The 24,472-nt window shown below is 35.4% G+C and overlaps 1 protein-coding gene across 8 annotated transcripts in view; it reads left to right on the forward strand.

The window, feature by feature from the left end:
* Positions 1–24,472, forward strand: part of Spink5 (serine peptidase inhibitor Kazal type 5) — a 175,680-nt gene that overhangs the window by 128,273 nt on the left and 22,935 nt on the right. For 5 of the 8 annotated variants that reach the window (XM_048811753.1, XM_048811751.1, XM_048811754.1 and 2 more), the window contains 10 exons: positions 5,712–5,784; positions 6,118–6,245; positions 9,040–9,088; positions 11,233–11,360; positions 13,272–13,359; positions 15,312–15,439; positions 16,283–16,346; positions 17,601–17,728; positions 19,337–19,430; positions 20,812–20,939. In XM_048811753.1, the coding sequence (XP_048667710.1) occupies positions 5,712–5,784; positions 6,118–6,245; positions 9,040–9,088; positions 11,233–11,360; positions 13,272–13,359; positions 15,312–15,439; positions 16,283–16,346; positions 17,601–17,728; positions 19,337–19,430; positions 20,812–20,939 (1,008 nt within the window). The remainder of the gene's footprint in view (positions 1–5,711; positions 5,785–6,117; positions 6,246–9,039; positions 9,089–11,232; positions 11,361–13,271; positions 13,360–15,311; positions 15,440–16,282; positions 16,347–17,600; positions 17,729–19,336; positions 19,431–20,811; positions 20,940–24,472) is intronic. The other 3 variants (XM_048811756.1, XM_048811758.1, XM_048811757.1) reach the window with 2 other exon arrangements.

Below are 24,472 nucleotides of genomic sequence, written 5' to 3' on the forward strand. Positions count from 1 at the left end.
CTGAATCAACAATGGGTCACAGAAGACATCAAGGAGGAGATTTAAAAATTCTTAGAGGTAAATGAGAACATAGACACAACATATCGAAATCTCTGGGACACAATGAAAGCAGTGCTAAGAGGAAAATTCATTGCATGGAGTTTATTCCTTAAAAGAAGAAAAAGTCAACAAATAAATGACCTTACACTACATCTCAAAGCCCTAGAAAAAGAAGAAAAAATCAGCAAAAGCAGTAGAAAGCAAGAAATAATTAAAATTAGAGCCAAAATCAATAAAAATGAAACAATAAATAATTGAAAAAATTGATAAAACAATTTATTTATTGAAAAAATAAATAAAATTGACAGACCCTTAGCCATGCAAATGAAGAGAAGGATGGAGAGAACTCAAATTACCAGCATACGTGATGAAAAAGGTAATATCACAACAGACACTACAGAAATACAGAGGATAATTAGAAATTATTTTGAAATCTTATTCTCCAATAAAATAGAAGATATTGAAGGCATTGACAAAATTCTTAAATCATATGATTTGCCCAGATTGAGTCAGGAAGATATACACAATTTAAACAGACCAATTTCAAGTGAGGAAATAGAAGAAGCCATCAGAAGCTTACCAACCAAGAAAAGCCCGGGACTGGATGGATACACAGCTGAGTTCTACAAGACCTTTAAAGAAGAACCAATACTTTTCAATTTATTTCAGGAAATAGAAAAAGAGGCAGTAATTCCAAACTCATTCTATAAGGCCAATATCACCCCATCCCAAAACCAGGCAAAGACACATCAAAGAAAAAAACTTCAGACCAATATCTTTAATTAACATAGATGCAAATTTCTCAATAAAATTCTGGCAAATCGAATTAAAAAGCATATCAAAGGATTGTGCATTATGATCAAGTGGGATTCATCCTAGGGATGCAAGGTTGGTTCAACATACGGAAATCAATAAATGTATTTCATCATGTCAATAGACTTAAAGACAAGAATCATATGATCATCTCAATAGATGCAGAAAAAAGCATTTGACAAAATAAAGCACGGCTTTATGTTCAAAACACTAGAAAAACTAGGAATAACAGAAACATATCTCAACATTGTAAAGGCTATCTACTCTAAGCCTCAGGCCAGCATCATTCTAAACAGAGAAAAATTGAAAGCGTTCCCTCTAAAAACTTGAACAAGACAGGGATGCCCTCTTTCACCACTTCTATTCAACATAGTTCTTGAAACACTGGCCAGAGCAATTAGACAGACTAAAGAAATAAAAGGGATATGTATAGGAAAAGAAGAACTTAAATTAGTACTATTTGCTGATGATATGATTCTATACCTAGAAGACCCAAAAGAAATTTCACCAGAAAACTTCTAGAACTAATAAATGAATTCAGCAAAGTAGCAGGATATAAAATCAACACCCATAAATCAAAGGCATTTCTGTATATCAGTGACAAATCCTCTGAGAAGGAAATGAGGAAAACTGCCCCATTCACAATAAGATTTAAAAAAAAGATACTTGGGAATCGACTTAACGAAAGAAGAGAAAGATCTATACAATGAAAACTACAGAATCCTAAAGAGAGAAATCAAAGAAGACTTTAGAAGATGGAAAGATCTACCTTACTCTTGGATAGGCAGAATTGATATTATCAAAATAACCATAGGACCAAAAGCACTATACAGATTTAGTGCAATTCTGATCAAAATACCAATGACATTCCTCATAGAAATAGAAAAGGCAATCTTGGAATTCATCTGGAAAAATAAAAGACCCAGAATAGCTAAAGCAATCCTTTTTAGGAAGAACGAAGCAGGTGGCATCACTACACCAGAACTTAAACTATACTCACAGCAATAGTAACAAAAATAGCATGATACTGGCACCAAAACAGGTTGGTAGACCAATGGTACAGAATAGAGGACACAGAGACTAACCCACAATATTACAACTATCTTATATTACACAAAGGTGCCAAAAGCATGCACTGAAGAAAAGATAGCATCTTCGACAAATGGTGCTAGGAAAACTAGAAATCCATATGAAACAAAATTAAATTAAACCCATCTCTCTCACTATGCACAAAACTGAACTCAAAATGGATCAAGGACCTAGAAATTAAACCAGAGACTCTGCTTCTAATAGAAGAAAAAGTAGGCCCTAATCTTCATCATGTGGGATTAGGCCACAACTTTGTTAATAAGACTCTTATAGCACAAGAATTTAAACCAAGAATCAATAAATAGGATGGAATCAAACTAAAAAGTTTCTTCTCAGCAAAAGAAACAATCTGTGAGGTGAATAGAGTGCCTACATCCTGGGAGCAAATTTTTACCCCTCACACATCAGATAGAGCACTAATCTCTAGGGTATATAAAGAACTCAAAAAGTTAAGTACTGAAAAAATAAATAACCCAGTCAACAAATGGGCCAAGGACCAGAACAGACACTTCTCAGAAGTGGATATACAATCAATCAACAAATATATGAAAAAATGTTCATCATGTCTAAGAATCAGAGAAATGCAAATCAAAACTAGTCTAAGATATCTCACTCCAGTCAGAATGGCAGCTATTATGAAGACAAACAACAATAAGTGTTGGCAAGGATATGGGGAAAAAGGCACACTAATACATTTCTGGTGGGACTGCAAATTGGTGCAGCCAATATAGAAAGCAGTATGAAGATTCCTTGGAAATCTGGGAATGGAACCACCATTTGACCCCAGCTATTCCTCTCCTCAGACTATATCCAAAGGACTTAAAAACAGCATACTATAGGGACATACCACATCAATGTTTATAGCAGCACGATTCACAATAGCTAAACTGTGGAGCCAACCTATATGCCCTTCAGTGGATGAATGGATAAAAAAAATGTGGCATATATACACAATGGAATTTTACTCAGCAATAAAAGACAATAAAATCATGGCATTTTCAGGTAAATGGATAGTATTGGAGAAGATAATGCTAAGTGAAGTTAGCCAAGCCCCCCAAAACAAATGCCGAATGTTTTCTCTGATATAAGGAGGCTAACTCATAGTGGGGTAGTAAGGGGGAGCATGGGAGGAATAGATGGATTTCAGATAGGGAAGAGGGGTGGGAGGGAAAAGGAGGAGGCAAGGGATTAGCAAGGGCGATGGAATGTGATGGACAGCATTATCCAAACTACATGTATGAAGACATGAATTGGGTGTCAACTTACAAACCGAGATATGAAAATTGTGGTACATATGTGTAATAAGAATTATAATGCAAAAAAGTACATGTATAAAGACATGAATTGCAGTGAACATACTTGATATACAAAGATATGAAAAGTTGTGCTCTATATGTGTAATAAGAATTGTGATGCATTCCACTGTCGTGTATTTAAAAAAAATCAATTAAGTAAGAAAAATTAAAACAATAGATAAGAAGCTATGATTAGGTACATAACTCTGGGACAATATTAAGAAACCAAACTTAAGAATAATTGGCATTCAAGAAGGAGTGGAAATTCAGACTAATGGCATTAATTACCTTTCCAGTGAAATAATAGCAGAAAACTTCTGAATCTTGGGAATGAGACGGACATCTATATATGGGAAGCACTTAGAACCCAAAATAAACAAGCTTGCTGGTTTCATACAGTAACCTTATACGCAATTTGCCTTTAATTGTATTTTTAAAGAACAACTACAAAAGTCTGAACCTAACCATTAGTTAGGAAAAGTTGATACCAACTCTTTTTTAATAACTATGTTTTTGTTAGCTACAAGTGTTTCTTATCAGTAATTTAAAACTGAAAATCCAGTTCATCTATTATATCTGATCATTTTCCAAGGCCTCTTTGATATTCCCAATGTTCCTCACCCTTTTTCTCCTTCTCTCCTCTCCTATTGTACTCTCCTGATTTAAATCCTCATTCCCCATCCCTGGACAGGGATTCACTCTAGGAAAGATGTCGCTTTCTCCAGGGATCATACTTTTTCTGCTCACATCTATAAAGATGAGCATGCTTGTTTTTCCTCTTCTTGGCTTGCTAAAGACAAATCTTGACTCATCAATTCTCTCTCACCTCTAGGAAGGCTTCCCTGTAGGCCTATTGACTCTCCTCACCATGGTTTTTTATAACTCTTACAGATAGATTGAAATATACATCATGACACAAACATGCATGTTTTCTGTTGAACTCTGCCCAACTCATCAGCCTGATTCTGCACCATAATTACAGGCATCCTCAGGAGGATGATGGTTATGGTTACAGATCTGATGTAACACCAGGGCAATTTTGAGTGTATGACTGGAGCTTTGTACTTCTTTACTGATTTATTGCTATATGTCATAACTTTTCCTGACTTTGTCTATACTGCCATGCATGACTTGTTCCTCATAGGTAGAAAGGATAGAAAACTGACCTGAGAAAATATTTTCTTCATTCCAGGAAATCTGCAGCGAATTCCGGAACTACGTGAGAAATGGACTGCTCATATGCACCAGGGAGCATAACCCCGTTTTTGGCCCAGATGGCAAAATTCACGGAAACAAGTGTTCCATGTGTTCTAGTGTGTTGTAGGTATCCACCCCAGCTCTCCCTCTGACTCTCTTCATCACTGTTCACTTTGAGCCTCAGATTCCTCCTACATCTGTAGTATATCTACCATGGACTGTCAACTAGATATCTTACAAACACATGGAAAAGACATTAAGTACTACTGAAGTACACAGTGACAGTGTTATTCTCAAGCCAGTCTTCCTTCTATCTTCTAATTAAGTCAAAGGAAAAGACTCCCTTTAGTGTTGATATGTTTTTAACACTTGACACTCTTTATTTATGACAAAAAGTGGGCAGAAGTTTCATGGTCTGGATTGCATGCTCACTTTGGTCTCTCTTCCTCCTCTGGTGTATTACCACTCTGTGAGTATATTCAGATGTGGGTTAAGGTAATCCAGTTGAATAGACGTGTGTGGGGCTGAGACATGAAGATTGTTATAATAACCTGAAGAAGACAGAGAAGTAGAATAGAGAGGATTGTGTCTACCCTTTCAGGGAAAGTGCTAGACACAGGTGAAATGCACACTTTGAAAGTGTATTAGTGTGGTGGGAAACCCCTGAGAGTCAGGTTCATGTGCCAGATTTGTACTGAAATGTTAAGTCAGGTCAGAGCTTGCTAGGCCTTTCTATTGCTTTGTGCTATGGATAAACCTGAGGGCTGGAGCTCCACTGTGTGGGGCATTAGAGAAGCTGAGTTTTATCAATTCTAATTCCTTCCTTGTTAGACTGCCAATTCCCTCTTGAACATCACTCTAAAATAAATGTGGAGAAAAATATTTAAATGTATGTTTAAAGAAACAACAACAACAACAAAATAGTCTCCATTTACAGAGGTCTTACCTTAATGTATGCAGGTAATTTCTTAAAAGGACAGATTGACAGCGTGAAGCATTAGATTAAATAGTGACTGGGAGGAAGATAAATCAGGATTTTTTCCTCTCATCTATTCCATTTGGTTATGCTGTGGTAATAACCAGAGGTGGTAAATACTTTCAATGTCTAGCATGACATGCTACATGATGTCATGCCTATTTCATAGTTTGAACACCGGCTTAGGCACACAGTAAGAATTTAATCCATGTTAATTAACTTCAAATTTTGTCTGAGATTACTTCCAATCTGAAAATTCTCTGATTCTTTCTCATATCTTTTCTTCAACCACTCTCATTTAGCCAAGCAGAAGAAGAGGAAAAGAAAAAGAAGGAAATTATTTCAAGAAATAAAAGACAATCTGCTTCCTTTGAGGTGAGCTACCCTTTCTAATAAGTCAGAGGCATATGGACCTGGGGATGTACATGTCACATTCAGGGAACACGTGAATTCCCTGAAACTCTATGAAACATTTGTACAGCTGTTGTTTTGATGTGTTTGCATCTGTGCATGTACAGATGTGATTTTCTTGCTTGAGGATCCATTGACACTTGAAAATATCCATGCCTTCAAAGTTGAGAAGTATCCTAAAATAGGCCAAGAGTTGACCTCCAGTTTAAAAAAATAAAAGGCTAAATTTCACTCATTCTTGCAAATCAGATCTAAACTTTGTTTAACACCTCCAACTTTCCTCCTTGATTTCTTTAGAAGTTATGTAGTGAATACCGCAAATCCTGGAAGAATGGACAACTTATTTGCACCAGAGAGAATGACCCCATTCGGGGCCCAGATGGGAAAATGCATGGCAACACCTGCTCCATGTGTCAGGCCTTCTTGTGAGTAGAGCATTGCCAGGGAGCATGGGAAATGCTCTGGGAAATTCTTTTTAATGAAAATAATGCATTTTCTTCTTCAATGTAGAATTCAGTTTGAATGTCATATTTAAAAGTACCAAAAAATCATAAAAGCAAATGGAAAACTTTCAGACTATAAGTGCATAAGAGATACAGCATAAGCAAGATGTAAAAGTGAACTAGTGTGTGATCTGATACATATATATATATATATATATATATATATATATATATATATATATAACATCTCAAATACCTAACATATAGAAATAGACAGAGACCAGGATTGGGAAGGAATGGGTGTTGAAAATGAGGAAATCTCAACTAGAGGATCTGATTTCAATTAAGAGGCATACTTTTTGAGATCTTTTGCACAATATGGAGAATGTAGTTAATAATATATCATGTATTTCAGAAGAGCTAAAAGAGTACATTCTAAATATTCTAATCACAGAGAGATAAATAAATCATTCCACATGTATATCTGTATAAAAATATCACATTATCCTAATGAATAGAAGTTATTTGTCAAAACAGTTTTTCACAAAAGAGATGTAGAATGGTATCTTATAAGGCATTTCAGAAGTAATTTATAATTTTCCATCCAGATTGGAGATTAGTCTATGATAATCATACTAATTATTTTCAGCTCTATGAAATATTATTAGTCAAACTAAGAAAGTTAGTACTATATGGAAATTTTATGAGATTTTTTTTCTTTTGCTCACTATTTTTCTTCCCACCAATTCTGTGTGAATTTAGGGAATAGAAATAAAATGGATAAGAAGTATATAGGGAGGAAGATTTGGGTTTAACACGAATAATAACATAAAGATAATGACTTAAGGATAATGATTTCCATGTGTAGAAGTTGGTTACCTATTTTAGAGAACCTGAAGTTTGTGAAATAAGTAAAATGGTATGGACCCTTAAACAAGAATCTACAATTTCCCCTAACTCAAGTTTTGACTAAAAGTATTTCCCAATTTACTTTCTCAACATTAAAGTCTATGAGGATAATGTGATATTTTTATACAGATATACATGTGGAATGATTTAATCAGCCTAAGAAACATAATCACATTATATATTTATCTCTCTGTGATTAGACTATTTAAAATATACTCTTTTAGCTCTTTTGAAATACATGATATATTATTAACTACAGTCTACATATTGTGCAAAAGATCTCAAAAAGTCTTCTCTGTTGGATGAGGGGCAGGGGCAGTCTAATTCATCATATTTCTCCCATAATGTTAGAGCCATTGAACTCCAAAAATCTTTTCTATTTGGAAAGTCAATATGATGATGACTTAGGTATCATAATAAGCATTTATTGAATAGATGTAATTGTCTGGCATATGATAAGATTTGCTACATTATCTCATTTAATCTTCATCATAATCATATGAAATAGGTTCTATATTATCACAAGTTACAAATGAAAAGACGAAGGCCTAGTGAAATTAAGAGTGGCAGAAAATCAGCTGAGTTTATGTTTTATGTTGGTAAAAATATTATAACATGCTTCTCACTGTAGTGTACACAGGATATAATCTCTTATCAAGGCTTTACCAACTACTGGTGATATATTTGCCTATAGATAGGCTTCTTTCAATCTGTTTTTCTTTTTCTTTACATTTCATTTTCTCTACAGAAATAATTCTGCCACCTAGTGGGCAGTTCTGCTGCTTTTTCTGATCATTCCTCATTAAAATATTTAGTCAACTTGGATTTGTTTAGATCAGTTTTCACATAAAGAAGTATGAAAAACACATTTTAAACCTATTTTAATAAATACAATAAATACAAAAATTGTCCAATAAATACAAAATCTCTATTCAAAAACACTTTTATTACCCATATATGCTAACAAAGGTTACTGAGTTTCTTGATGATCTTTTTTTCCTCCATTGTCATTTTTTGCACTTTTTCATTCCATGTGAAAATAATCTTTTCATCTTTTAAAAATGTTTTAATTTGATGGATGGTCAAATCTTGTATTGATTAGAATGCATTAAAACATTTTAATAAATTATGCAATATTTTTTCTCTATACAACAGGATTTGTTTGTGTCATATACCAGCTATGCTATAGGTCCAACCACTAAATTCAGTTTGCAACAAGAGTAATTATCTAACATAGAAAGATCTATTGCTCTCACTTAATTTTATCATATGCCTATTTTGGGAATGTTTACTTACAATGATGACAATGCTGATGATGTCAGTTCCTTATATAATTTATGCTAATCACTTGATGATGTAATAGGTACTGTTCTAGTGACCTTAAATATACCAACTCATTTAATACTCCATACATTCTTAAGAGAAAGGTATTCTTGCTTCCTGTCCTATACCTCTATTGCTCTTCATTTAAAAGAAAGGAAGGCAGAGGGAGACTAAAGTGCGTCTCATTTTCCTAGGATGATCTCAGTCCAGAGTATTTCCCCCTAACTACTCTGCTGTATTGCTGCCCAAACCAAATATTACCACTTTATATAAGTGACCACAGAAGCAAATCAGAGAATATTACTGCAGTGCACATGCTGGGAAGTTAAATGGATTACTCATTGATAAAAGGACTTCCTCTTGAACACTATTGTCTTCAGGTGTAGTGAACCTTTATAGTTGATTATAAATACAATGACAAAGTACTATGGGTGGATCTTGAGAATAATCAAAGCAGTGACTGATCAATCTATAAATGTGAAAGATCTGCTCTCCTGGAATAAGATCCATTTCTTCTCTCTCTCTATTTTCCTGTCCCTTGTAGTAAACAAGAAGAAAAATCAACAGCAAAAGAAAAAAGGGAAGCTGCAAAGGTAATTTTCTCAGAAATGCTGACTTTGTTTCTTGGCAATTTTTCTATATAATAGAATTCTAGTTATCTCATTAGCATAATTTTTTTCTTTGTTTCATGTCTGAAATAAACTAAGAAAACTCTTATCCTTTAAAAAAAGAAAGGGAAGTCTTTATAAAATTTTTCTAATACCAATTTTGCTTTATGATTATTCAAATTTTGAGGTTCATTTTTATAAAAAAATATTGAATATTCAAAGGATAGGAAGAGACTTAATCCCCAAACTGATAACTATGTCCCAACTAAGAATGGTGAGGTGGCCTTAGAACCACTCACAGACATTCACTCCTACAGCAGCAGTAGAGAGAAGTAACACAGAAACTGTAGACACAACACCTATAAGGAACCTCAATATAGATCATGTCTGTACCCTGTTACAACAGAATTGTGAAGCCTAGAAGAGCAATAACAGAGAATGTACTCCATATACACTGCTGCATACAACATCTGACCCACTAGATGGACCCCACTATTGTGAGATCTACAGAGAAAGTGGAATCCTCAAGCACTAACACAACAAGTGTCAAGATACACTATCTATCACCATAGAAACCATATGGATCTACAAAACCCCCTTGGAAGAATATTCACAATAACCTGATGCTCTGGAACATTTCATCAAGAGAGAGCTATGCCCTAAAGGGGTCTTCACATAATAGTGGAAGAGAAATCCATCCCAACAGATGAACAAATACCAATATAGGAATACAAGAATTATGAAAATAAAACAAGAGAATGTGTCACCATAAGGCTCATAATTTACCAGCAACTTATTCCAAAGATTGAGTGGATGAAACAGAAGATAAAGAATTTAAAGAATGATTGTAAAAGTGACCAACGAGCCAGAGAACACAGAAAATTATGTGAAAAAAATAAGGAAACAAGTATAGGATATGAATGAGAAATTCAGTTAAGAAATAGAAATATTGACGAAGACCCAAACAGATATCTTAGAAATGAAAGGCACAATCAACGAAATAAAATATTCAGTTGAAAGTCTCTTCAACAGATTAGATCAGGTAGAAGACAAAATTTCATTTTGAGGACAAGTTGGCTGACTTTGAATATACAGATAAAATTAAAACAACAGATAAGAAACTATTATTAGGTACATAAATCTGGGACAATATTAAGAAACTGAACTTAAGAATAATTGGCATTCAAGAAGGAGAGGAAATTCAGACTAACGGCATTAATAACCTTTCCAGTGAAATAATGGCAGAAAACATTTCTGAATCTTGGGAATGAGACGGACATCTATATACGGGAAGCACTTAGAACCCACAATAAACAAGCTTGCTGGTTTCACACAGTAGCCTTATACACAATTTGCATTTAATTTTATTTTTGAACAATAACTACAAAAGTCTGAACCTAACCATTAGTTGGGAAAGGTTGATACCAACTCTTTTTTAATAAATGTTTTTATTAGCTGCAAGTGTTTCTTATCAGTAATTTAAAACTGAAAATCCAATTCATCTATTATATTTGATCATATTCCAAGGCCTCTTTGATATTCCCAATGTTCCTCACCCTTTTTCTCCTTCTCTCCTCTCCTATTGTACTCTCCTGATTTAAATCCTCATTCCCCATCCCTGGACAGGGATTCACTCTAGGAAAGATGTCGCTTTCTCCAGGGATCATACTTTTTCTGCTCACATCTATAAAGATGAGCATGCTTGTTTTTCCTCTTCTTGGCTTGCTAAAGACAAACCTTGACTCAGCAATTCTCTCTCACCTCTAGGAAGGCTTCCCTGTAGGCCTATTGACTCTCCTCACCATGGTTTTTTATAACTCTTACAGATAGATTGAAATATACATCATGACACAAACATGCATGTTTTCTGTTGAACTCTGCCCAACTCATCAGCCTGATTCTGCACCATAATTACAGGCATCCTCAGGAGGATGATGGTTATGGTTACAGATCTGATGTAACACCAGGGCAATTTTGAGTGTATGACTGGAGCTTTGTACTTCTTTACTGATTTATTGCTATATGTCATAACTTTTCCTGACTTTGTCTATACTGCCATGCATGACTTGTTCCTCATAGGTAGAAAGGATAGAAAACTGACCTGAGAAAATATTTTCTTCATTTTCCAGGAAATCTGCAGGGAATTCCAGAACTACGTGAGAAATGGATCACTCGTATGCACCAGGGAGCATAACCCCGTTTTTGGCCCAGATGGCAAAATTCACGGAAACAAGTGTTCCATGTGTTCTAGTGTGTTGTAGGTATCCACCCCAGCTCTCCCTCTGACTCTCTTCATCACTGTTCACTTTGAGCCTCAGATTCCTCCTACATCTGTAGTATATTTACCATGGATTGTCAACTAGATATCTTACAAACACATGGAAAAGACATTAAGTACTACTGAAGTACACAGTGACAGTGTTATTCTCAAGCCAGTCTTCCTTCTATCTTCTAATTAAGTCAAAGGAAAAGACTCCCTTTAGTGTTGATATGTTTTTAACACTTGACACTCTTTATTTACGACAAAAAGTGGGCAGAAGTTTCATGGTCTGGATTGCATGCTCCTTTTGGTCTCTCTACCTCCTCTGGTATATTACCACTCTGTGAGTATATTCAGATGTGGGTTAAGGTAATCCAGTTGAATAGACGTGTGTGGGGCTGAGACATGAAGATTGTTATAATAACCTGAAGAAGACAGAGAAGTAGAATAGAGAGGATTGTGTCTACCCTTTCAGGGAAAGTGCTAGACACAGGTGAAATGCACACTTTGAAAGTGTATTAGTGTGGTGGGAAACCCCTGAGAGTCAGGTTCATGTGCCAGATTTGTACTGAAATGTTAAGTCAGGTCAGAGCTTGCTAGGCCTTTCTATTGCTTTGTGCTATGGATAAACCTGAGGGCTGGAGCTCCACTGTGTGGGGCATTAGAGAAGCTGAGTTTTATCAATTCTAATTCCTTCCTTGTTAGACTGCCAATTCCCTCTTGAACATCACTCTAAAATAAATGTGGAGAAAAATATTTAAATGTCTGTTTAAAGATACAACAACAACAACAAAAATAGTCTCCAATCACACAGGTCTTATCTTAAGTGTATGCAGGTAATTTCTTAAAAAGAAAGATTGACAGAGTGACGCATTAGATTAAATAATGACTGGGAGGACAAGAAATCAGGATTTTTCTCTCATCTTTTCCATTTGCTGGTCCTATGGTAATAACCAGAGGTGGTAAATACTCACAATGTCCAGCATGACATGACACATGTCAGAGGGAAATGACAAGAGAATGAAAACGTTAGGCTTGTGATCAACCTCAAAAAAGGAGCTGCTGCTGAGGTTGGTGGCACACACCTATAATCTCAGTGGCTGCAAAGGCTGAGGCAGGAGGATCATGAGTTCAAATCCAGGCTCAGCAACTTAGCTAGACCCTAAGCAATTTAGTGAGAACCTGTCTCTAACTAAATAATAAAAAGCGCTGGTGACGTGGCTATCTCTTGTTCAAAACAAAAAAAAAAGTAGCTGCTTAATCTTACTGAACTTGGATCACTATTATGATCTCAAACTAGAATTTCTCTATGAACATTAGATCCTCCAAAATAATATTTAAAATTTGTATTTCATGGTAAAACATGTTTTTTTAAACATGGTATCTTTTTTTAATACTTTTGTTTTGTTTATTATTTATTTTTATGTGATGCTGGGGGTCAAACCCAGTGCCTCACGTATGCTAGGCAAGTGCTCTACTATTGAGCTACAACCCTATCCCATAAAATTATATGATGATGGGTTTATCATCGAACTTGGCATTACCATTTGCTCTTGTCCTTGATGTGGTAGTTATTTGTATAGGAAAAGTTTCACAATTAGAAAAAAATCAAAACAATCGTGGCTTCTTATAGATCACTGATTGAAGTCATAAAATCTATAGACTATAAGATCAACTGAGGGGCATAAGCTGATTAAATTCATGCTTTTTTATTGTTGCTATTTTTAGAGAGGGGATATGGACTATTTAATTTATCTGTACATTGGCTAAAACAATAGCACTTGTTGGGGTGGGTATAAGTGTCATAAAGACTGTTTGACTTTCATTCTGAAAGCTCCTCATTTCTTCTTGAAACAATCTACCAAAGTCAGTGGAGAATCGTACTCAGCCTGTGATCTTGTATTGCAGCATGCTTGAAGAAGAGGAGAAGAAAAATCATAATGAAGAAGAAACAGAGAAAGTTGAGGCTGAAAAAGTTAAGAGAGAAGCCGTGGAGGTAGTTGTTTTAAATCATCAGAGTCACATACATATACAATGTCGTTCTCCCTCAACCTGTCTCCTACCCCAACAGTCCCAGGGTCTTAGTGTCTGCAAGCTGAGGAAATATATTGGATCCCGGTGGATTAGAAGACTCCTTTTCTACTTATATATTAAGCCCAACAGGGCTAATATGCCTGAAGGGCTGTGCCTAGGTCTTTGTCCCTTCTTTCCTTTATCCTTTTCCAGTTTACAAGACCTCATCTCTACTTTTCTCTTACCTCTTACCTTTACTCCCTAGTGTCTATCTTTGATTCTGAGAGAAAAGTAATCATTTAAAAACATTAGGCAAGCCATGTCACCCAGAGGCCTCTCAGCTCAGAGTAAGAACTGAGGTCCTTCTAGTAGCTTACAGGCCAGGCTTGGTCTGATCCCTGTCACTTCTCAGACCTCATTTCCTATTGTTCTGCATACCGTTCTTCTGCTGGTTTACACTGACCATCTTGTTGCTTTTTGAACATGCCAAGAATCAATTCATGTCTTTCTGTCTTGTAGAATGATATCATGGTTAAAAATCTGAATTCAAACTTGTGCTCTCAGGGTTCAAATCCTTGCTCTGTCTTCTTACAAGTTAAGTTCAGATAGCCAAAATCTCTATGTCTTAATTTCCTCATTTATAAAAGGAGAATGTTATTATTACCAATAAGAAACTTATCTGTGTTTAACAGCACAGTGTCTCCCATATCTTTTTTTAACATGTTTTTAGATTTTGATGCACCTTTATTTTATTCATATATTTATATGTGGTGCTGAGAATTGAACCCACACATACTAGGCAAGTGCTCTACCACTGAGCCACAACCCCAGCCATATCTAAGCACTCAATATATAATATCTGTTGTTGCTGTATTTATTGTATTTATCTGTGTAATATCATTACCCAATAGGATGTATCACATTGCACAATTCACTAATTATTCAACAACTTTGCCTTCTATATGGCTTTGCTCTTAGGAAATTTCCTTGACTAAATAAAAATTCAGGCTCAGAATATACATTAGTTTCTCCCTAAAGATTTCCTCCACTTGAATAATGTATTTAATAACTCTATCATTTATTATGTGAGAAAATTTCTTTATTTTACAAAATTTGCTTAATTCTTATAATTTCTTTTTATGTTTTTTTTTCTAAAAAAGTAAACACTTTGTATTAGTTTTCTATGTTTGCTACAACAAATTACCACAACATGGTGGCTGAAAGCAATGTAAATTTCTTATCTATGATTTTGTAGGATTAAAGTCAGACAAACATACCAGTTGGGCTAACATCAAAGGTTGGCAGGGCAGCCTGCCTCTCTGGAATCTCTAGGGAAGAATCCATGTCCTGCTCTGTAGCTTCTGGAGGCCATTTGTGTTGCACATGCTTGGACTCCTTCCTCCATCTCAAAGCCAGCAACGCTGCATCTCTCTGACTATTCCTCTGTGATCATATCTCACTCTCTATTCTGTCTCATCTTTCAATTTTAGGGGTTGGTTCTTGAGATGAAGCCCATTAGAGTAACCCAAGATACTCTGTTCATCTAAAGGCCTTTAACCTTATCTTTGTCATGTAAGGTAATCTATTCACTGGTCCCAGGTAGTAGGACTTGAACATATTGGTGAGAGTGAGAGTTATTATTCTGCATACCACAAATTCCTTTGAAAATTTAAGAGACAATAAATTGTGCTTTGTATCTGCCACAGTGCTTGCTTCAGAATAATGTTTGAAGATTTTCTAAAGAGATGAATACAACTGCCTTAAATTCCAATTAATGTATGACTTAGGCCACTGAGAAAAATCTTGGCTAATATTCTCCTTCTGCATCATGTTTTCTATGCTGTAGGGCATTGTGTTTTAGTTTTCAAAAGGGTAAGTGGAGAAAGGTTTCCAGTGCTTAGTTATCTGATTCTGAAATCATCCTCCTTTCGGCAGAAGCTGTGCAGTGAATACCGTCAGTATGTGAAGGATGGGCGGCTCCCCTGCACCAGAGAGAATGACCCCATTGAGGGCCTGGACGGGAAAATCCACGGCAACACTTGCTCCATGTGTGAGGCCTTCTTGTGAGTAGAGTTGCAAAGGAAAGCTCCGGTGGGTGAGAGGGTGACACTGCTGGTATCTCCAGAAGGTACATAATGAAGGCTGTATAGGCATTGAGTTTGGAGATTTACTATTTTGAGGCTATATACTTAGCATGCTTTTCTCCTAGTTTTCTGAAAGGTACTTGAATTACTATCAAGGGAGGTCCATGTGCTAAGGGCAAATTTCCCTGGAGTTAATGGCATAAAAGGGTTAGGCCTTCTCTTTTCTGCGCACAGGGCACAGTTGTGAATAATCCAAAGGTGTAATCTTTGGGTACTAACAAGTAGAAAAAAGTGTTAACCTCTCATCAATATCCTAATTTCTTTTTGAGAGAAGGACAATATCTGTATTTTACAAAAGAAATGTCATCATGAAAATTTGTTTACTGGTTTGCTATTACATGTGTGTCTTATTTTTTAAGAAATATTAAAAACCAGAACCATAGCTGGGCATGGTGGCACATGCCTGTAATCCCAGATGTAATTCCAGCAGCTCAGGAGGCTGAGGCAGGAGGATTGGGAATTCATAGCCAGCCTCAACAAAATTGAGGCACTAAGCAACTCATTGAGACTGTGTCCCTAAATAGTACAAAACAGGGCTGGGGATGTGGCTCAGTGGTCAAGTGCCACTTGTTACCCCCCCCCCCAAAAAAAAAAAACCCAAAAACAATGATATGGAGGTGTATGGCTTATTTTTTTTTCAAGTCCTGCGGTAAATAAATAGAGGTATAGAAGTAATGGAATATTCTTACCTAGAGTTATTTTCCTTTTAATATTCTCTATGTTGAGTGCTATGAATGATTCTCCCCTACCCCTCTCTAACAGCCTGCAAGAAGCAAAAGAAAAAGATAATGAATCCAGAGAAAAAGTTAAAAGAGAATCTGAAAAGGTAATTGTCCTGGAAAAATACAAAATCAATCCTAATTACTGCTGGTAGTTACTTCCATGATCTTAAGTGATTCGTTTATTCTCTCTCAGTTTCTCGGATAACTCTAGAGTTTACGTCTATCGAGTAGTGTCTACATGTTAGTAACTGTGCATATTTATACATTTATCACGTATTCTCATAATAATCTGGGATATTTATTGAGTACTGAAAACATATTGGCCACTATTATTTTAACCATGTACAATAGGTGCTATTACTTCCTTTTATAGATGAGATAACTGAAGTACAAAGAGGCAAAAACCTTTACCCAAGTCTCTTGATGGAAAATTTGGAATTCTAACTGGTAATGCAGTTGTCAGCATAGTAGTGCTTACCAGGCCACACTTAGGATATTATGCTGAATTTGTTAGGAAAGGGAAAGAATCCAGAGTAGGAAATGGAACTGAAACCACATCATAAACAGAACAACTAAAGTATCTGGGTATGTGTAGCTCTTGGAAGAGAATATTCAGAAGCATGAGAGAAGATCCAGAAAGCTCTCTTCAAATATCTGAAGAACATGCGTGAAAGAGGAAAAATACCATTGATTTTTCAGAAGGATATAAAAGGCTTCATCTTTGCTTGCTGGTCTGAAGGAACATATTCATCCTACTTTATTAACTTAGGAAAATAAACCTGTTTTCCAAGATCTCCCAAAAGTAGTATTATGGCTAGAATTATCCAGTAAAAATTTGGAATAAACCATCTGGTAGGTAATAGAGTCCTTATCACCGCATGTCTTCCAGCAGAAATTGAGTAACTTCTTGGCAGTCATAAGTTAGGGATTGAGAGACAGTATGGATGGTCAGACCAGATGAAATTTGAGGATTTATCCAACTCTAATCTTTTAAGTCTATGACATGTGCAGCGTTTTTAATTTTGTTTTTTGCATTATGATGTAATAGAGATAGACAGCAACCCCCTGAATAAGGACTGCAACCAGTCCTCAGAGAACCCAATTTGTTAAGAGTCTTACTTGTGTGTAATTGCTGGTTCAGTCTGGATTTGGGGGATAACTTGCAAGGAAAAAGAAACACAGATCTCTTTTTGAGTTCTATGTTCTTAGTAGGAATTGAGTGATAGAATTGTCAGAGAAAAAAATCCCTAGGGAATTTCTTTCCCTCATCCCAGCACCTTTCAGGAAGTACTTAGTAGGAACCAACAAAATAATTTCCAAGAACATAACCAAGCTCTTGCCTTTTCTCTTTCTTTTAGGATAACTGTAGTGAATTTCGGAGCCTTTTGCAAAATGGAACTCTTTTCTGCACACGAGAAAACGATCCCGTGCGTGGCCCAGATGGCAAGACCCATGGCAATAAGTGTGCCATGTGCAAGGCAGTCTTGTGAGTGCACAGATAGAGCTCCTGCTGTGGGTTGAGAAAGTAATTGGGAGGCAAAGCTAGGTAGGAGATATATATGTGTGTGTGTGTTTGGGAGGGGGCTTTTCCCTTCCTTACATATAGAAGAAACAAATGATTATCTATCTTGATTATCTGTAAAGAATTTTAAGGTAAATTTATATATATATATTAAAATTTATATATATATATATATATATATATATATATATATATGCCAAGATTCATAGTTCTAGAAATAGACAATACATTATTAGGTCATTCTCTAGTTCTGGGGTAGAGCCTCGATCACTACTAGATCAGAATATTTTTCTTGATAATATTTAAGTCCTTTGACAAGTATATCCCTTTTCTCGATTATTTTAGAATTCCCACTAGGAAGAAAACATGCAGATTTTACTGTCAATTTGAGTTTTCTATTTACAATTTTGGAAATATCACATTTTGGGAAATAAAACGTTTAGAAGTACATCTAAAATATTTAATTCATTCCATAGCAATTTTCTGAACATGTGTAATATATAGCATATCTAATGATTATACGCAGATGAATGAAACAAATTCTCAGAAATCATATAGGCCCTTATATATTAGATATAGACATGAGCTAATATAACATGAAAGGAATTGTTAAATGAAAAATGTTGGTATGGTACTTCAGAAAAAGCACAACTAATAGAAAGTTCTAAGTTGAATTAGAACTGAACCTTGCAGTTTGGGTCAGGTATAGACATGACAGGAAGGAATGAAAAAAGAGTGAAATAGCAGAGGTGAGGACTTCAGTTAAGAGACCTATATTATGTCAGGAGCAAGACATTTAGTTTAATTATAATTTACCAACTTACAACATTTGAATGACAAATCAAGGATTCTGGGGTCAATTCTACACCTAGGAAGCTGCTGAAATGGTTCAGGTAGGAGAGAAAGTGGCCAAAATGTGGTTCCTTTAGGAAGATCCACTTGCTGGTAGTAAAATTGAAAAAGAGAGGGAAGGGCCCAAAATTCAGAATGCTACTGGGTGGGGGTGGGGACTGAGGGGAAAGGGTTGCAATAATCCAGTGAGAGACAACTAGAGTACAGGAGCAGGTTAGAAGATGAGTGGATCAAGGGGGAAGAGCTGTGAAGGTGAATTCAAGGTTATGTGGCCACAGCTATACCAGCTGAGAGAGGAGCCCTCAGAGGTGATTCCAATACTTTTTTCTTCCAGAAAAGCAGAGAATCCAAGAGGATGGTAATGCTTGGTAGAGAAGCTAATTATTTTATGTGGGAAAGGCCTCTTAAACATAAGGTATTTATAAGAAATATAGCTGGAGATCTAGTTAACCCTTAGGAAATGCTAATTAATGGCTCATCTTGCCTTATTTGTGATTATGTATATGTTGGTTTTCTTATACTGTCATGAAAGCTTTTCAGGCAAGGGTCTCCACCCAATTCATCCCTATTATTTTTGGACAAGAGGGTCCATAGTAGATGTTAAGTAAGTGCAGGTAGACACTATACAAATCTAACTTGGTCATATGATGAGAAGCTCATAGAAATATGCTCTGTGTTCTGGAAACTGTTTCTTGCTATCTTCCATTTTCTAATTTCTAGCAAGAAGGAAAGTGAAGAAAGAAAGAAGAAAGAAGAGGATGATCAGAGAAATTCTTCAGGACAAGGTTCTAATGGTGGAGGAGGGAAAGCTCAGGTAAGAGCCACCTCTAATGACATAACCAGGGGATGGACTTTGGGCAGTGGGGCAATGATAGGTCCTGAAGCAAAGGAGAATATAGGGAGTAATGAGCCAGAAAGGTGCTTGGAGGAACAGTGTATTTCTCCTGAAGGATGCAGGGTAAGATGTCAGCCGTCACAGCTTCTCTAGGGCTCCTTTTGACTTCTCTAAACCTGGAAGTAATTAGCCACATGAAGGCCTTATCCCAGTTTCCTGCCCCCTGTTCTGGTGACCTAGTACTTCTGTCAGCATTTCTTCTTACCAGTTTCACAGGCTCTGCATCTTCTTTCACATGCTCTGCATCTTCTTTCATTATTTTTTCTTACCCTGGATGGATCCAAGTCCTGAGGCATCTTTTCTACTGGCCCAAGGCAGCATCACATGGTGAAAGAGCACAGGCTTTGGAGTCTAAGAGTTTGGGATACAGACCTGCTCACTCCCACTTGGACCTGTGAAGCACTGAATGCATCATTTGTCTCCCTTGCCTAACAGTACTCTTACAGAAATAAAATAATTTAGGCAAGCATTTAGTGCATTTTTCAAAACATTTTTAAGTGTCAGCATGACAATATTGCATATAAAGCAACTCCTCGGGCCTGTCAATACAACCTCCCAAGACTACGGCCACCTTATTTATCTTCTTATGACCTTGGAATCTCAAGATCATTTCTTTGTTTCTAAATCTAAAACATGTCCATTATTTTTATCTTTGATGAAATCTGTCCTTTCTGCTTTTTCAATATCTTCTGCTTTAGGAGGTTGAATTTTCACTCTCAAGTACACCTGTTCAGAAGTTTTATCCATCTTCTCTGTAATTTGAACAAGCTAGCTTTTTTGATAATTTATGTAACTTTACACTTATCCCCAGAATTTTTCTCTCCTTTCTACTCACAAAAGAAGTCAGCTCTTGTATTTACTAACTGGCATGTGGGTCATATGGTGTCTGTTGTAACTCTGCAACTCTGTCATTATTGTTGGAAAGGAACCACAAATAAAGCCTAAAAAAAGGATCAAGGATGTGTTTTGATGAAACTTTACATGTGGGAGCCGGCAGCAGGACATATTTTGTCTGTGGACTATAGTTTGCCCATCTTTCATCTATGCTTTTAAATTCCAGTCAGCTTTATAACTTGCTTATGTAGGTCCTTAAAAGCAGCATTAGAAGCTAGGACACCTGACTCTTTATACTTAGAATACAGATGAGTCTAGCCCCTCTTTCTGTGTATATAGCAATGCTAGCTATCGTAATTCTTATAAAGGCAGATATGCAAGAACTTTTCGCAGGTTGTTTAATAAATTTAATGATAATTCAATAGTCTAAGCAATTCAGGAGGCCTGCTTTCTTTTCCCTTATTAGGATCCATGTGCTGAGTATCGGGATCATATGCAAAATGGAAAACTCAGCTGTACTCGGGAGAGTGATCCTGTACGTGGTGCCGACGGGAAATCATACAACAACAAATGTGTCATGTGTAAAGAGCTACTGTGAGTACTTATTACAACAGTCATTTCTAAATGATAGCCATGTATTCCTCCTGAGTTAATGGCTATTTCTAATTTTCTTTGACTTCCTTCATGAAAATCATTATTTTTGTCATTTCCAAAATATTATCTCTTTCTCTTGCATTTCCTAAGAAATATATACCCTAGGGGGCAGCTAATCAAGTTGCTGGTGCCCACGTTGTTTTTTATTATAATTCTTTGTGACCTCCAAATGCTGTTATTGATAGAGTTGTTCTTCAATTGTGCCTGAACCCTAGGAGGACTTCATGATGGTATTTGGAATAGCCAATTCATACAAGAGAGCTTGTTTCCTGTTGTATTCATGGACACACTTATTGCTGTTTATTTTACCTTGGTTCACGGTACTGAATTAACATGCTTTATGACCCAGTTTGGCCCTTGTTTTGTGCGTTTAGGGCAAGTAACACAATTACTGTCAATCCCATCTGTTAGTAAAAGTAGTGTTTTCAGTTCCCAAACTTATCACAATATTCTTAATTATGGCATTTAATTGTTAAGTGTTTAACAATTATTTAGTGCCCCCTTAAAACACACACACACACACGTGTGTGCATATACACACACACATATGTTCTTCACCTTTCTACTTGAAAAAAAAAATTGTTCATATAGGCCATGTGAGAAAATCTTATTTAAATATTACACTCTACTATTAAGAAAAACAGATTGATTTATTCAGGGTTTCATGAGGAGTGAACATCAGGGCTCAAGCTAGAATCCAGTTCTTCTGAATAACAGCCTATTATCTATTCTACGTTATTAAAATCTTCAGTAGGAGCAAGAGTGGGGTGATGTGAGGGGTTAGCATTAGATGGGTATTTTAGTTCCATGTTCTTGAACAGGTCACATCCCTTCCATAGGCTTTAATAGCTCATATTTTAAGTCCAAAGAGGCAACAATAATCACAGTAGCTGTGTAGTGTTTCTTTTTGTAGTTCAATGAGATGAGCCATGTAAACTTCTTAGCCCAGCAACAGGCACAAAGTAGACATCCATTTAATGTGAATTGTCACTAGTAATGTTGACCTAATGTTCAGTAAATATTTGGTACAATATTTACAGTAATAAATAATCACTAATATTATGGTCTCTTACATAATACCATGTTCTCTTTTTCCATGACTCATACTTTGTAGATATGATAAATTTAAATGATATAGCTCTTTTCATTTGTGACTTTCTTTCTGCATCATTCTTTAATAGCAAAATATTTTGTAAAAGAACATTTTGAATAAAACCACAGATCATCAAATGAATAAGATTATTAAGATAAAAATCTGCTATTATAAGATCTTTACCTGGAATAGTTAACAGGAGAAAACATAAATTGATTATTTTGACAATCTTTTAAAGACACTCATCCTACAATGATTGGCTTTTAAATGCCTACCATTTGACAGGCACTCTACATGGACAGGTTTTCTACAAGTGAACTAGACAAAGTTCTTGCAATTATGAAACTATAATATAATATAGGAACTATAATGTAAAATAATATAGATAATAGACAAATAAGCAAATAACTATATAAGACAAGATGATAAAGATAATAAAGCAACAGAACGGGAACATAGTTGCTGTTTTAATTACGGTATTCAGAAAAGCCTGAGCGTTCAGGGAGACCTGTGAAGTTTGGATGAAGTAAACCACTTGGAAATTAGGAAGAAGAAAGTTTCTGACAGTGCAAGAGACAATGCAAGGTCTGAATGTATGTGTGTGAGAATTAGCAAGCCCATGTGATCAAAAAGGAGGTTACAAAGATTATCATCAAAGATTATTGAGGAAGGGAGACAAATACAGGAAATGAGTTTTGAAAGATTATAGAAGGCTGTTTAGAGCCATGAGAAAGATGTTGAATTTTATTCTATATGTGTTCAGAAGATACTAGAGGTTTTTTGAACAGAGCTATGACTATAATTCAAATTCCACTAAAGCTAAATAATTATAGGAACACTCATTTTTCCAATAATTTACTTGATTAAAATTTCATGACTTTAAATGTGAGTCTTAAATGTGTATTTTATTGCCACATCTCTATTTCCTGTATACTTAAAGGGAACTCCCTAAAATAAATATGTAAATATTAAAATCATAAATGTATATATAGGTATATAATTATATTTATACAAATCCTTTGTTTAGTGTGAAAACCCAAGTGAAATTCTGAAAAAGAAATAACACAAATTAAAGTTTTATATTGTTTGAATCTTGGGTTAACTGCACCAGAATCACCAGACTTGCTTTTTAAAAATTAGGTTACTGAACTCAAATTCAGTTTTATTAAACTGTTGATATGGTCAGTGAATCAAATTTTGCATAGGGTGATATTCCAAACTCATAGAGTGAGTTTGGAAGGTTCCTTCCTTTTCTATTTCATGGAATACTTTGAGGAGTACTGGTGTTAATTCTTCCTTGAAAGTCTTGTAGAACTCAGCTGAGAATCCATCTGGTCCTGAGCTTTTCTTGGTTGGTAGGCTTTTGATGGCATTTTCTATTTCATTACTTAAAATTGATCTTTTTAAATCATGTATGACTTCCTCATTCAGTTTTGGTAGATCATATATATCTATAAATTTGTCAGTGTCTTTGATATTTTCTATTTGAGTATAAATTTTCAGAATAGTTTCTAATTATCTTCTGTATCTCAGACATGTCTGTTGTGATATTTCCTTCTCCATCTTGTATTTTAATAATTTGAGTTTTCTCTCTCTTTTTTTTGTTAGCATGGCCAGGGGTTTATCTATTTTATTTATTTTTTCAAAGAACCAGCTTTTTGTTTTGTCAATTTTTTCAATTGTTTCTTCTTCCTGATTTCCAAATGGTTTACTTCGTCCATAATTTACAGGTCTCCCTAAACTCTCCGGCCTTTCTGAATACCATAATTAAAACAGCAGCTTTCTGTTACTTTATTATCTTTATCATCTTGTCTTATTTAGTTATTTGCTTATTTGTCTATTATCTATATTATTTTACATTGTATTTTCTATATTATAGTTTCATAATTGCAAGAAGTTTGTCTAGTTCACTTGAAGACTACCTGTCCATGAGTATTTTATTTCATTGATTTCAACTCTGATTTTAATTATTTCCTGTCTTCTACTGCTTTTTGGTGTTGACCTGTTCTTCTTTTTCTAGGGCTTTGAGATGTAGTGTTAGGTCATTTATTTGTTGACTTTTTATTCTTTTAATGAATGCACTCTAAGAATTTCTTTATTTCATCCTTGATTTCTTCTACTATCCATTCATAATTTATTTGTGAATTATTTAGAATATGTCCAAACTCATTATATGAGATTAATATCACCCTGATATCAAAGCCAGACAAAGACACATTGAGGGAAGAAACTTTAGACCAATATCCCTGATGAACAAAGATACAAAAATTCTCAATAAAATTTTAGCAAATCATATACAAAAATATATTTAAAAGATAGTGCACCACGATGCAGGGTTGGTTCAACATAGGGAAATCAATAAATATAATTAATAGACTTA

Source organism: Marmota marmota, unplaced genomic scaffold, assembly GCF_001458135.2.
Source record: "Marmota marmota marmota unplaced genomic scaffold, marMar, whole genome shotgun sequence".
Classification (NCBI taxonomy): Eukaryota; Metazoa; Chordata; class Mammalia; order Rodentia; family Sciuridae; genus Marmota; species Marmota marmota.